Source organism: Cephus cinctus, unplaced genomic scaffold, assembly GCF_000341935.2.
Source record: "Cephus cinctus unplaced genomic scaffold, Ccin1 Ccin1_scaffold0265, whole genome shotgun sequence".
NCBI classification, from domain to species: Eukaryota; Metazoa; Arthropoda; class Insecta; order Hymenoptera; family Cephidae; genus Cephus; species Cephus cinctus.
Genome location: NW_014332976.1, coordinates 66,474 through 82,584, shown reverse-complemented (window position 1 = coordinate 82,584; position 16,111 = coordinate 66,474). Strand labels below are relative to the sequence as shown.

At 40.4% G+C, this 16,111-nt stretch overlaps 1 protein-coding gene across 19 annotated transcripts in view; it reads left to right on the top strand.

Moving 5' to 3' along the window:
• LOC107265960 (disks large 1 tumor suppressor protein) overlaps positions 1-16,111 on the top strand; it is a 167,760-nt gene that overhangs the window by 87,697 nt on the left and 63,952 nt on the right. For 16 of the 19 annotated variants that reach the window (XM_015735939.2, XM_015735937.2, XM_015735935.2 and 13 more), the window contains one exon: positions 10,411-10,446. The exons of the other annotated variants lie outside the window; for them this stretch is intronic. In XM_015735939.2, coding sequence (XP_015591425.1) covers positions 10,411-10,446 — 36 coding nt within the window. The remainder of the gene's footprint in view (positions 1-10,410; positions 10,447-16,111) is intronic. 19 annotated transcript variants of the gene reach the window in all.

The window sequence follows — 16,111 nt, the reverse complement described above, 5'->3', positions numbered from 1 at the left end:
TAGCGATTTAACCTCCGAATCCGTATTTATACAGACGAGCGAATTCGTTGTCGTAGATTTTTGTTTCGTATGCAAATGGAGCTTCCAAAGAGACTAAAGTGAAAGAGGGAAAGCTTCATGGTCGGCGATTTAAAAATGTTACAGGGGTCAGCGGCGTTGCTCTCTTGCCTAGAAGATTTTTCTCTCGAAACGGTATAAAGTATCGCGACGTTTCGCGGTTAAAAGGTCCCTGCGGTTATATATAGATACGAGAGCCAGGTCTGCGAACTCTCGACAATTGTTAGACTGTAGATTTTCCGGGCACGTTCTTAGGGCGAGGGGTGGAAAAAAAGTCACTTTGTGCTAAGGTAAGGTCTCGAAGGGGACGATCCAATTTATTAGGTCTCTCGAAACGCTACGTCACTGCCTGTCCCGTTTCACTGACGTACCACTTCTCCTCAGCGAAACATTGCTCGCAGCTGCGGGTATTAAAAGGGGGCAACTGCTCGGGAGCTGTGCTATTATTTCGTTATAATTTCGTCGCTGAGGTCGCCTCTGTCGCGCAATAAACCGCGTGGCCAGTTTGCCACTCGACTGCCTGGTTGTTTCCCGCAAGTTAACCGCCCTTCTCTGTACGGTGGCAGTGATAGTATCCCGTAATGGTCCAGACCGTCCTTGGTTGGCACAGGAGCAGTGTCGTCAATGGCCTAGTCGCTTAATGGCGGTGGAAGGACCTAGGGGCGATAGGCGAACCTACTTAAAGCCTTATTATGGGAAACGAGTAGCTCGAGACGGCTTCATTTTCCGTAACCCATATACTGTCTACCTGCTGTGGGAATTCGTAGCACTTTTTGTGGCTCCTTTAATTGATTTCTAATCTGAGCCCAAGTTTGAGGATCTTTCGCCTTATCGCACGGAGAAATTTTACTTCGCCAGTGATATCCTGGGCAGACCGAATCACTTTTATTTCCAGCTTTCTGCTTGGGACCTTATACGACCCTTCCGAGTCATCAAACGAACAAATCGAACTGCCCGACACTCTCCTCCATTGCGATTACTTTTCGACGCTATCTCGATATCCTTCGCCATCCCTTGTCCCCGCCATCACTCTGTACCTATGGGTAAACCAGATCTTCGTACCGGCTAAGGACCGACTCTAGGTCCTGAGTAATGGCTCGGATGAAGGGCATGGCCACTAAGTCGCCACGCTTGTCGGATCTTCCATCCAGCATACGGAGCTATGGTCACCCAGCCGTCTCTTAGGAACCGACTTTAACATATTGCTTACGACTGTCCTATTGCACCGCTGTCCTTTACAATCTTAGTATGCTGTTGCTGGGCAGCAGTTTATTCGCAAAGTTTTATGAAGTTTCGAACTCGCCGTTTTATGTGTACATTATAGCTACCTGTGATGACAGTACTCCTTAAATGTTTGTCTAAAGACTTTACCTCGGATTATGTGTGACTTTGCGAGAACTCGGATTATTACGAATGTATGTATACGTATGCAGCTTAAGCTTGGACTAACGTGTACTGATCTAACGCGAACATGTTTCCTTTAGTGTACGAGGAGAATATTTTCTTTTCCATGGCGGAGCCTAAACTGACGTAGATCTCTTTTGTATGGAGTATTTTTTTTTTTCGTGAATTATATTACGTCTATATGGATATAGTATAACTTTATAGTTTTTTTGCCTCGTATGACCAAAGATACTCCGTTTTTACGTATATTAGGTATTTCGTGTGTTTACTGTGTCGCCATAGCCGATCTGCATTCTCTTGTATGCAAAATTCTCTCGGTTAAGGATAGCAAAGCCGTCGAGCGTGCCTGAGAGTACGTGCTCATCACAGTAAAATCTACCACGTACCACGTAGCTACGAATCCCACAACAAAGCCTCGTTAAACGAACCCCCAGGGTTATAGCTTAGTTAAATCCCTGCTTTCGTCGTATACTCGGAGGATCTTCCACCTTCTGGCTTCAGTTACTCCGTCCGGGCATCTTTAAGGAGAACGACGTCGGATGCGTAGTCTGAAACTGTCTAATAATGTAAAATCGATGCATGCGAGAGATGATGCAAGTATATATATATATATGTATGTATATAACCTATTATGATCTTTGATCATGTAATTAACTTGAGAAGTAGTTTTGCCAAGGGTGGCCGTCATGTTATCTAGTTACTTATTAAGTTCCCAACACCCATTCAAAGAACCTCGGCATTTCGATGTACCTATGCATATTTATTGTCAAATGATGCATTCGAAATTTGTAATTAACGAAGGCGTTAGATATTTGGAAAATATCGTGTATATCATTAAGTTTGATAAAAAATGATGAAGAAAAAAAGAAACTTTCGGTTAAAAATTCGCCGGATTCAATCTAATGTAAATTTTAACCTCAGTAATAAAAAGTCACTCAGACATTAGGGAGTATCGCTGGAGAAAGAAAATCCGTATGAAAAGGAAAAAGCTAGTACGTTCATCGAATCCACGTAGATGAACGTGCTCGCATTGCCTATAGCACCCGGTCTCTGGTATTTTCGGTGAATTGGCCTGCCTCAGAAATGGAGTACCGTCCGGCCAAGTGGAGCGTGATGAGGGTCGGTCCGGTGCGAAGAGAACGTTCGAAATGCTGGAGAAGCGGGCGAGAACCTCGACGACCGACAGTCAACAAATGGATGCCCGTTTGGGTTAGCAGAGAGTATTTTACGGGGAAAACTCGTGGCTGACACGATGGCTTCAAGCCAAACACCGACAACAGGACGCATCTTCGTTTTGGAGTGTCTGCATTATTTTCTTCCTTAGATTTTATTTTTTTTCCTCATGATTCTCGCGTGAACATCGATAAGACAGCTACGTAATAACCCTTCGTAGCCGGAAGTGCCGTTAAATGAAAACGACCCAGGATTCCCCTCGTTCGTAACCAATGAAATTACCGTCATCCCTAATCTAGTAAAACCTTCCGTCGTAAGGTGGTCATACCTTTCTAATCCTCGCTTACTCACCCGTCACGTAAGCTTAGAGTAATTTCATAGACCCGTCCGTCCTTCAGGTCTTATCACACAGCCGATAATCATCTGGCAAAGTCAATAGACAAGTCGGGTTCCTTATCCAAAAAATAGTTTTACCAAATACGAAATATTGGAAAACCGATCGCCGCTCTGAATGAGCAACAGAAAAGTATATTTTACGGTATTAATGAGGTATTTTTTTTTCGTGACTCGTCCGATCGTTGCGTCATACGCAACCAGAGCCACAATCACGTGTGCACCGCCATATTACGCCACCGCGAAATAGTAAGGATATCGCGTGCACAAATAATAGTGAACGTTGCGGTCGGCTATCGATCAAGCACGACAGAACATGGAATCTAATAATTTCGTGAAATAATAATAATAATAATTTTGGCCTATACGAAGGTCGCAGATGGCAAAATTTGCTTCCGCAAATTTTCACTGGGAGAAAGTCCTCGAAAAGAGTAGAGAGCGAAATACGCGTGGTCGCTTTTGGATGTTACAAAATTCACAGGAAAAAAAAAAAAAAAAAAATTGGGCATAATCCTGAATCCTCCCTTGCGAAACATTCAGTCCAGAAGCAGTTTCTGCCAGTTTTCTTCCTTTTCTATCCTCTCGGGAATTCCTGCTCTCTTATCCTGTATCTTTGTATGCCCTTTTGCGTCCTCTTGTGTTTGCTGCTCCATTCCAGCTCCACCTCTTTGGTGCTTCCGTCTTTTATTTTTTGCCCCCCCCCCTTTTCCCCCACCTTCTATACACGCACAGACATTTTAGCTGCTACATTCACTGCAGTCTCTATCTGAACTATATAGGTTCCTTGCATACTGTGAAGTAATCAGCGAACTCTCCGTCCTCTTTGAATTCCTGGACGAGATCGAATCTTCCTGCGCAATGTGGGAATCGTTGCAAACAAGCCTTTTTTTTTCATTTTCAGGTAAAGCTTGATACGGCAGGGTACATTGCAAACTTGCACGCACGTAATTTCCTTCGATCACACGGGAACGAACGGCCGTGACGTGAAATCGAAGCTTTTGCCAGTTTAGGTATACGAAACGCAAATGTGGAAGTTCTAAGAGTGAAAAATTATATTTTTCTTTCTTGACGTAATTTTTCTTTTTTTTTTTTTTTAATTTTACTAAAACGTCATTTCCACGTTGAACGTGGATACCGTCTACTCCTTCTCCAGATAATTGTCACGCTGCAGGTTCGTTTTTTGTTTTATTTGTATCAGATCAAATTTCCCTTCGCGTTCACCTCCTACTGTCGTTATACTTTTCGGTGCAACGGCTCCGCTGCATACTGGATGATAATTAGCAGGCGGATGCATTAATTGTCGAGGTGGCCGGTCGCCAGTCGTTATCTATGCTATTGCGTTTTATTATCGTTTGATACTGTCGCTTTCGAGACCGCCGGACCACTATTATTTTCGACGCTAGGTTGTTACGGGATAGCAATGTCGAGGGGATTATTTCTCTGCTAGCAGTTTCCGATAACGCTGATTGAGACTGGCTCCCAATTATTATCAGAATCGGTTCGTTTTATCTTGCTAATTTAGATTGAATCATTAGTTTCTCATTCGGATACGATATATTCGACTGTGACCTGCATTCGTTAATGTGATCTTTTCGCTTTCGTAGTTGATACGTGAATTATACGTTGGGTGAAGTAAATTCGTATTACAGTAATATGCTTTTTGTACGTTCTGTACTTTTTTTTTATCCGATCAGAAATCTCATGTTTGTATTTTGGAATTTAAGCGACGAGTGAGATTCACAAATCGGGTAAGATATTTTGCTTCTCGTTTGTTCGTAGTATTTTTATCGTATCAAAACCTGATAAAAGTACATACTGGGTCAAACAATCTACCTAGTGTGCCGCTTGTAAGACCATTGATAAAATTGTAGGTCAGGCTCGTCGTAGATCATAATTTATTGTGACATACGTTGTATGTTTGAAGATAACATTTGTGGTTGCTCCGTGTCTACGGTAACAAATATGTTTCGCTATTGTATTTTGGACACGTGTTTCACTTATTTTCTTATAAAAAAAAGTTTGATTCCGAGCGGCTGACAGTTGCTGATTCATGGCTGGACAATTGAAATCGGAATTATTTTATCAAATGGCAACCGAGGCGTTTGAAATTTTATCGCCCTTATCGATACCCAATCGGTCAGCGAAATTTGTTACAATTTTTTCTTCACGCCTGAGAGAATCGTGTCCGTCGACGGCACATGTGGTACTTTTCAAGCAAACTCACGAATTTTTTCATGCGTTCGCTCATATCGTTGTCATATCAAATGGTGTATGCAATTCAAAGGGATAACACCCTCAACGAATTAAATGCTTTGATATCAAAATTCTCAATGATGCATGGGTTACTTAACTATGTAAGCATACGGAGTATTGGATCCCTTGTAAAATTATCTAATTGAGGCTTAGTTAATCAAGATTAGTGGGTCATGTGGTTTGGGATTTTGGTGGATGTTAGGTATTATAATCCAGCACACTTGCTATTATAATTTACCCTCTTTTCCATCTTCACCTTAATCCGTCGGAGCTGTGTACTGGATGCTGGAGCAGCATGCGATAGGAGGGTCCGGACTGGTGTGGTATAGGCTGCCCTGAAGAATTATATCCCAACATTTTTCAAATCCCCAGCTGGGATTTACGTACATCGGGTTGGAGATTAATCATATTTTATTCCGCCTAGCTCGACTTAAGTCTTCCAAAGTTTTAGTTTCGAGATATAAGCCCTGGGCGCTTCCGGAGCGCTGGTTACAGCAGAACGTGTTTACATGAAAATTTCGTATTCTTTGGATGAATAGGATGGTAGTACTTTTTATCGCTTGCCGCAGACAGGTGGAGCTGTTTTTAATGAGATTATGATACTTTTCAAATTTCAGAAAAAATACATTCAAGTATCGTATGTGACACTAAAGTTATTATAGTTTATATATATTACTTATAGTATACGTTTGATTCATCGTTTATTTTCTCATTGTGTAACGTATTTTTTAATTTTACAATATTTACTTTTTTATGTTATTTTCTTCACACTCTCTTTTGGCTTTTGGTTTATGGGAAACTAATGACTGGCAATCGTTTAACTCGAGTATTATTTTATGGTGAATCTTTTATGGGATTTTTAGAAAATTTAATATTCGTATGATATGAGACATGCGTGGCATCTTAAAGGAGCGTTCGCATTTGCCTTGGTATTCGTTACCTTTCCCATGTAATTTCTAACGGTATAACGCATTTTCACATTTTCGTTTCGCATTTATAATTCCTATTCACCTCGAGAAGTTTAGCTGCACCTGCACAAAATCTATTACTCTGAACTAATTAGGAATTCTAATGTTTTCACGTAACGACGTTTATTGACTTTGGAAATTGCAAATTATTCACGGAAACCAGCAATTCTTTTTTTGTGTTTCTTCTTTCCCATTTTCCATATTCGCATTCCTTATCCCACGTTTACGGATTCGAATCGAATCTTACATGTTTGTATCTATTGGAGCATGGTATCAGGAAACAAATCTAAGAACGTTTGTCTGGTTCCGAATAGATTTTTCTCCTTTGTGAATTCACTTTTGGATAATCGGAAAAACGTGAAATCACTGAGCTGAAAGAGTCTGTTGTATATTCAAGCTAAGCATTATATCAGCGTATGAGATCCGTTTAAAAAATACATTTTTCGTGTAAAACTCGTTGCTCATGCCATATACAAATTTTTCCGATATCTTATCGGACATTGAGAATTTATATTAAATATCTACTGTGCCGACTGTAAAAATATTTTCTTTATTTATCCCAATCTGGCGGCAGTCTTTTACATTCAATGAATTAATAATTTAATTTTAACGTCAATGTAATTTTCGACAAAAAAAAAAACGAAAAAAAGAAATACCGCCGTAAAAATATATATTCGTTAATGGAGGAAACATAAAGTGGGAAAACCGAATAATCAAACGATCTCGTGTATCTCGATCCAAGGGATCTCCCGAAGGACAAACCCAACGGGCGCTGATATAACTTCCCATAATTTGTATAAGGGCATAAAAATGAGAATCTCCCTATTTCCCTACAACGCCCATCTTTCGAGCTCAGTTTCAAATAATGAGAAAGGTACTTAGAAACTCAATTTCTTCTCCCAATGCCTATATAAGCACTTATATCGTATCCCGAAGGAGTCGCACTCATCCACGTGGAATTGGGTATTGAATTTAGAAGACGGGAAATGAGAAGTCGAACAGGCAATATCGCATAAGATGATTTCGTCCTTGTTACCGAACCGAAATCTTGAACCGAAGACAAAGTGACGTAAATGGTGAGAAAGGGAGGTAGGGAGGGGGAAGGGTTTGGCGTTGGAGTCGAATTTACCTCTTTCGCTCTTTCTCATAAAATCTTCAACCCTCTATTATAAATGGACATAGTACTTACGTGCGAGCCTTTACAAATGCTTTGCCAGTGAAAAGCGCAAGTGTATTTTGCACGGAAGATTAAGCCGCTTTCAGCTTTTCTCTAGATATAGATACCTGAAGATGGTTTCTTTCTTCTGGTATCAATGAGAGCGAACGATTGAACGTATTTTCACGTCTTCGCGGCTATACTATCCCTATAGCTAGTATCTATACACACCTATCCCTTTGGCATCTGCCGTCTCACGAGGAGTGCAATAATTTGGGTTTTAGGGATATCGAATGGACATTGAGACGTCGTCTTTCTTGGCTTCCTCCAATAAGGAAAGGAGCTCGAATAGCTTGCGAGGCATTCTATCCTGGCAGGAAACTCGTGGGGGGTTGGACTCGGCGTTGTAAATACGTCGCTACCCAATAATAACATTTCCACTCCCTCCCGTCTCGCCCTCTTATTCACATTCGCTCCGAGAGCCAGTCGTCCCACAACTGCTTACGTGACTGACAGCTTGGGGATGCAGGCTCATGTCAATGAACGCAGCCTAAACACGTCTTCCTTTGGAAGTTTCGTTACTCCGAAGGAGTGGTTCGAACGCGGTGAACAGCAGGGATGATTGGATCAAGGGAGAGATAAGTAAGAAGACGAGTAAAGTTGTTATCCAAGGTACTCAGGATTTTGATAATATATTTGTTTATATTTGCGCTTGGGTAAATATTGTAAATTTATATTGGGGCCATATACTTTGGTGCGATTAATTAATTCTTTGACTTTCGTAAGGTAAACCTCGTGCTTCTGATTCTTTGTTGAGATAAATCTTTATATTTTTGTTGTCTCTGTATTTCTTGTTGCTGTTTCTAAAGAGATTGTGTTGCAACGGGCAGATGAAAAATTCTCAATGGAAAGACACGTAAGGACGATTTGCGAGCAATTGAACATTTTTCCATGCATTTTCTTTACGTTTTTCTTCGATTTTATTCGAGGCTTTTCCTATTCTTGCATAGATTGCAGGTAGGGGACTGCATGCACTTTCACGTACCCTTATAGATACGGAATATACAATAGTATATGTATAGCAATACATTATACAAGCTATCCCAGCTTGCGAATACATTCAGTTCCATATTCCATATTCCATAGCCTTCACAATTTCGTATAGCCGAACATTTTCCAGGAATAGTTGGAAATACAGATTACTTAGGTCTACTTATTGCGGGATTATCCGGTTTTCAGAGTACTTGTTGCGCGAACTAATTCTTTCTGGAAGATTACTTTCTAGATGGATCTGCAGATGATATTTGAATATGAGTAAAAAAATTTATCTTATGGATAAAAATTGATTAATTCACTGATACAATTCGTATTATTTTCTCTCGTTATTTCCATTTCACAAATGGGTATCATAACGTCACATACGTTTCCATAATAATTCCCACTGTCCCGAGCGCGCAGCAGTTATCCGATATAAAGGAATTACTTCGAAATTTCAATAAATTCCGATTACAATTGCACCCCAATACACGGCAAGGGATGGCATCATGACGAAGAAAGAAAATATCTGTCAGAGAATACATTCTCGCTATACGCAGTGATCCATAGGGGTTGTTGAGAGCAGCACCCACTACCCTCTTTGGCGGTGATAACGAGCCTCATAACCCCGTTTTATCTCACATTTCATTTCCTTTTTTTTTCTATCTCCCCATACTGCTACGTTCTGCGCACACACTCCGCCACATGGAATTCACCCCCAAAAACGGTAAACGGGACCCAGAAAATAAAAGTTCCAAGCGATACGCTCACCGTCGCGATAAGCCTGTCTTTATCGTTTCGTAGCGTCGTATACTCAAGCAGCCTCTTCCGTGCAAGGAGAATTACTCTCTGGTCTTTATTAGCTTCAGAAGACTCGTCATATGTAACCCCACGATCTAGATTCGAGATACTCGCTCCTTATACACGTGTGCTCCTTGTCGCGATACAAGGAGGTACAGAGATCTCTAACGCAGCTGCGTTTTTTAGAAATCGTATTACGGATACCTTATTCGTATGGCAGACAAGTTATCGGACATCCCGTCGACTTTAAGGCAGTGTAAATAATTTCGCTCGAGAGGAGACATCATGGCGGTGAAGTAACGTACGAAAAGTGCGGGATTCTCATAAAATATTTTACGCTCAAATGTCTCGTTTCAGAATGAATTTTCTTCTTCTTCCCTTTTTCATCTCGAGAGTTCCTTGCTCCTTGCGATAGCTAGGAAAAAGACGCTCGCGTCAGCAGTAGAATCGACGGGCGTCGATAGTTTTCAGCGATTTAGTGATTTGAAATCGCGTGCGCCTTTACAAGGGAGGATATTTCTTCTATATGATTTCATGGAATATAGTATAAAAGTCTTCCTGGTATACGTGCTATACGGGATAGAAAAATAGGATAGAACGGAGGGATGTATTAGATATAGAAAGATACTTTGTGTTGTTTATCACTGTTTTTCGTCATTAGGAATGAGGTTTTTTTTTCAAATTACCTTTTCACTTATTATTTCGCTAGCGTGCTGTCGCTGCCGTGCGGGTACGACTATGACTGTTCTGTGTGTATTTCTTTGAACTTTCTTTTCTGTATCAGGTGGGAGCACTCGTGAAAAAAAGCTCTTAACGAGCTTGCGTGTAATGACGAGGGCGTCGTGCTACTTTGTGTTTACTTTCGTGCCGAATGGAGTCCATTCAATGGACCGATTATACTTCTGGGACCCTCCGGAACCGCTTAATATCCCAACGTCATGTCTTTCTTCTATTAATAGTGATATTATGATTATAAGCTCATGTGGAAAATTTAAGTGCGCTCACAGTGTTGTCGAGCTTTAGTGTGCTCAATTATGTATTTAAAGCAACCGAAAAAAATGTCATTAAATTTCCCATAGAGATGTTTAACGCCTTTAGGAATGCGAAGACGTCTATATAGATATTTCGAAAAAATTCATTTTCTAATCGTTCCGACACTCATTGTTGCAGGCACACACACCACTTCTCGCGGGGGACACGAGACATGTAAGTAAAAAAAAAAAAAGAATACAAAATAGGAGCCTTGTGTGCACGTTTAGAGTGCTCGTTAGTTCGAGTTCCGAGTGCATAGTTATGTGTTTCTGTTTTGTTCCTCTTTTTTTTTGTGTCTCCAGTTGCTACTGCATAATCGCAGCTGGACTTGCATGCGAGCATGCTGCATGTTCGTAATGTCGAGTGCTTTTGCATCCTTGGCGTTTTCGGGCACGCCTATGAAATAGCAGACTTACTTAAATAGACCACTGTCGTACCATGTTAAAGCTGAAGAAAGAAATGACATTTTTTTTCTCTTATGTATTTTATATCTCATATTCATTACCTTTACCTGCATTCACATGTATTTTCAGATAGTTGATAGTTTTTCTATACGGGCGCGCCTGGCGAATAACGTATTATACAATTTGCAAGCACGTCCCTGACATCTTATCTGCATTGTGTTTGCTTTATTATTGTATACCTGATAGTACAGTGTATTCAATTAATTTTATTAATTAGTTTGAGCCGTAGAAAAATTATGTTAATACGTCTAGTCTAGTTTTTCGGCTTTATCCATTTTATTACATATAAGAGGTACGATGATAAAATTGCAGAACTCCGACTCGTTACCTCTAATAAAGTTGCTGCGACGTGACAAGAATCCCTGCATAACTAAGCGTAAGAGCAGATCATGCGTTAAACGCTATTTATTTGATTTAACGAGCCCGTACTACGTTCTACGAGCAACAGTGATTCAAAGCGCGGAATTTTAGTTTCTTGCAGCTGCTTTATTAGATAGGATTGTCTCAACTGCAAATTTTTGCAGTATAGGGATTGTATTGATATAGAGCCACTATTTAACATTTACAAATTTGAGAAAAAAAATTTAGCTGTTTTTTCAATATGAGAATCTGGCATATACGACAACGTTGAATTCTCTATTCGTATTTAAGAAATGAATTTCTAAGCGATTATTGAAAATCATATTTGAGTATATAACTTCTATTTAAATAATCAAATAAATTGTGTCACACGCATAGCCACGATCCAAACTCTTCCCGAAGTAGTTAGTGCGAAATCATAGTGGTACGTCAAACTTCCAGAAATCAACTTATTCCGCGGAAATTGTTTTATCCAGTCACAATCCATAACCCACGTACAATCTAATTGCACTTGAAATTAATCTAGCTAGCTTGTCGGGTAACGCTAAGCGACGTCTGAACGTTCACGCGCCGTATACTATGAAGTTCAGTTTAATTTACGAAAGTCAGGACTGATTTGCCTGTCGTGGTTGCTAATTACCTGGGAATTAGTAACATTCTCTGTCGCAGCCAAACAGATGGATTCTAAGCTTTGAATTCTTGAAGCTTTCTCACTTTAGGTTATAATATTACACAGTTTTGACGCTTACTACGGAAGTTTGTAAATCGAACGTAATTAAAGCAGGATGAGCATAAAAAATTCCATACGTCTAGTATATATGGCATATAGTCCAAAACGTAAGTTTTCAAATAGGAAATAGCGTTTTGTTTTCAAATTTGAAAATTGAACTTCAATTCTCCGTATATATACCAGATACATAGGAAGTGTCCCTCCCACTGATGGGAACTGTCCTGCGAAAATACGTAATAATTTAAAGCGCATAGGGAATTTCCAGCGAAGTGCCTGGCAATAGGTTGAATGTGTTTTTTCTTCCTTCGTCCTATAGCCAATATAGTAATACCTGAGAAGAGTTAAATCTCCATCCCTCTTAGCAACGAGCAAACACTAAACTTTCTGCCTCTCGAAACTTCTTCCTCGTCTTCCCCTACACGCCGGGGGAAGATTCATAGAAGCTTTAATTCGATTTGTAGCCTACCGAAATTCGGGAGAGCATATTTCATTCCTTGACACGTCGAGAGGGAGGGAGATGCGCTGCCGCTGTAGCATAATGTATGAATATCTAGTTTGCCAAATGGAGTAAACAGCTATCTAACCGCTGGTACCGTCTGCCACCAGTTTCACTCGTGCCACCAAATAAGAACGACGTAAATCAGACGAAAAAAAAGAAGGTATCCCTTTTGAGATTAAATGCTGGAAAATACGGTCGTCTATTTTCGCGATCCATCACCGCACGAATTATACACCGTAACATCGTAACTTTCGTAACTGGATCGAAGCCGCTAGAATATCCAGTATTCACAGTAGAGCCTGTCGAAGTGAATCATCACTTTTTATTTCATCGGAAAATAATAAACGGGATTAACCGAATCCCAGAGAAATTAGTCAGTTTCATTATTATCGTGTTCGTCAACTTTTCTATGGTTCGTTCAAGGAAATAGACTTTCAAGTTTTCAACCTTCCTCTGGGAGTTTGCTAATGAAACAAATTCCAAGGTCTGTAACGTCACTCTCCTCAAGGGACACCCTCGTCCCATATTACGTCGACTTGTCGGAATCCTAATTCTATTACAACACACTCGTATCCTGGCTTCACTATACAATCCTAACCAGTGTAGCTTCGTCATACGAACCACTGTCATTTCGTCGGGTTGTACTCTGCTATGGTACGTACACTATACCTATTGGATGCTTGAGGCCATTGCTCCCTTATAATAATACGGGATACTGTCACTTTACCGTTTCATCCCCTCGCGACGTAACTAAAGAGGATGTGATACAATTTTCACTATCAAACACGTGAATTCGCCCTACGCCAGCCGAGCACTTGACGCTGCTGAGATTAGCTGTCTCGATGGATTGTGAATCACTGTCTCGTTTTAATGCTGCGACGGAGGCCTTTTTCGTGTTCAAGGGAGAATTTGCCAAGCCGTTTTAGCCCCGTGTCGGAAATTAAACCTGAGGGATAGCGGTCGGACGTTTTCCCTTTTGCTATAGGTAATTTGAGCCTGGATGTCTCCACGGTTATAACGGGTTTAGATCAATTCGCTTTTGGGAACGGGATAATTGATAATTGTTAGTTTTTCTTCCAGACTCTCTCGTGACAATCTTGCTCCTCCGTTCAACGGAGAAATCGTCCGTTAACCTTTCGGTTCGTTTGTCACCACGTCAATCGATACTTTCGTTTCTTCTTATGAGACGAAATACTCTTCTCATTGTCAGCGTCATTTCTTGGCTCCAATCCTCCTAGACAGATATTTTCATTCTTCTCGCAGTGCTCAGTCGCTATTATGATATTGTCATTATTAGTATTATTATCATTACTGGAATTACAGTACGTACTATTGTTCTTTGAATCTGCCAATTTTCTTTTGCCCCTCGATGTCCCACGTTACAGTGCGTAGAACTTTAACCGTCCATCCATCATTATTTCACGGGATGTACCGGCGGTTCGCATGTGGTCCAGAATGTATATTAATGGTCGTCCCTACTGGTATTATGAGTAATTATACTTTTCCGCTTCATAGGTATTTCGTATGGGCGGTCATGCTGTTTTTAATTTTGAAAAATCCAAATGTGCTTTTCTCATTCACTCTTTTTTGGCGCAATCTGACGAGCGTTTTTTGTTTTTAATATTATTGCCGGAGTTACACTGACGTTGTGTGAGGGTCACGGCGCGAGGTCACTGTACAGAATTGAAAAGTTCTCCACTCGACCAGTGCCTCGTTTCCGAAATAACAGTTCTTGCATTGTCCACTCACGGTATTGCTGTACTTCACTGCCAGCATTGGATACTCATGTATCTACATTAAAAACTATATTTCAAACTCAATTTTACGTGTATGAGTTCTTTTTTCTATGCACTTAAAAACAAGTGTACATTAATATTCGCTATTGCAATGAGCCTATTTCTGATTTTTTTAAATGAAACTATCAGCTCGTGGTTGTTGCCTGAGAAAATGAAGTGGGTCGATTGTGTTTCGTTTTCGTAGCGATTACTTTTTTTAAGTTTTTTTTTTTGTATGTGAAATTTTCAAATTTCTTTGAAAATTTAATTCCCCAATTTTGCAAGGAAAGTTTAAAGACGTTTATTCTGTTTAATATTATCCATATCGATTTAGAGCGTTGTTGGAGAACTTTGAGAAACTTCGACACACGTATTGCAATATCGTTAATGCATTTTAACCCTGGTTGCTTACGACCTAACGTACCCGCCGTTAAAACATATGGAAAGCTGAAGATTTATCGTGATGGCGATGAGCTCGAGTTTCCGTACGATGAGAAATGTATCACCATCTCAGTGCAGCGTCGTGGCAAATTCACTTGTCGAGTTTCGAATAGACACTTTTTTCCTCGTTAACAAGGCAAAGCCGCATCGCGAGGAACGGCAAGTTTTCCAATTTATGTGCGCCGTTCGCTTTGACGCAAGAAATTTCTATGCAAAACGCTCCCGGCGTCTGACGGAAATTGGGATGGATGTCGTCGGCAATGTCGCTTAAGGGATGCAGCTATTACGTCCCAGGGTGTACTTTAGCGCTGTACTATAATGACGTAACCGCTTCTTGCATCGTATGTCAAATATATTTCACGCGGGTATCAGATATCGCTATCATTGATACGAGACGCTATGGCTCCTTTGCTTACAGCCATTACGAAGAAACATATTCAGATACAGCCTCCACGAGTGCCAAATGACGAGAAAAAAATTAATAACGATCTTAATAAATTACCTAATATCAATTCTTCGGAACCATTTTAAAATGCTAAAATTTAACAGAGAGTTCTCTTAATTTCATATGTTATACGAAAAAATCCAAGATAACTTACAATATGCACGGTTCCATATATATGCACGGTTCTCAAAAATCAAGAATTTCGGTCTGTCCTGTTTAGTGGTCATTGGACGCCAATGGCAACTTTGAAGCGATGAGAACGTTCGGTCATTCGATCTCAATAAACCGTGAAACACGCTAGTAACTCGATACGAGAATTGCCGATGCGAAACTGGACGTTCGAATATCGAGCAAACTCCACAAGGAAACCACCACCCTCAAAACAACCCCCCGTGCGAGGTTCATAGCTCGTTCACCAGCAACCCCTCAAGCCAGTTTACATGGACATACTCGTACTTCTATCCTGAATCTTTTATCGATGTAATTGACTAAAAGGATAGAGATGAATGAATGTAACCCGATGAGCTTATATCAGCCAAATCGTCTCTAATGTCCTGATCGGTATGATGAACTCGAATCATCGACGATAATTCCGAAGGACGTCTCTTATCTTTGGCAAATGCGAAGTCTCTCAGGAATTTTATTCCTCTCAATTTTTGGATACCTTCTGTCGATTTTTTTTTTTTATTTCCCTCGAGGAAATCAGGAGTCACCCAGCCAGTGCGGCATTCGGATTGAAAAGTGAACTTGCGGGTGAATTCTATATCTGTGTATACTATACTATGTATAGATATACGTATGTAGCCCATATCATGAATTTATTCCGTTCTTGTGTTCTTCGTCAACGAGAGGCTTGCCAGAAGACTAAGGGAGGAACGAATATAAAACGAGCTTGTGTTATCCTGGTCACGTTTGCACGGTTCTTCCCTCCACCTTCCCTTATCTTCATTCCCTATGACGTTACAGATGCATCGACCATGGAAGCTTTCCAGACGCGACATACACGCAAAGTTATATCCCTGAAATTTGTCAGATATCAAATGAAATCTTAGAAGGGGTCTTAATGATTAATTTGCTCAATATTTTATAATATGTAAATTGAATGGAAAATGCATAAGACGTGCG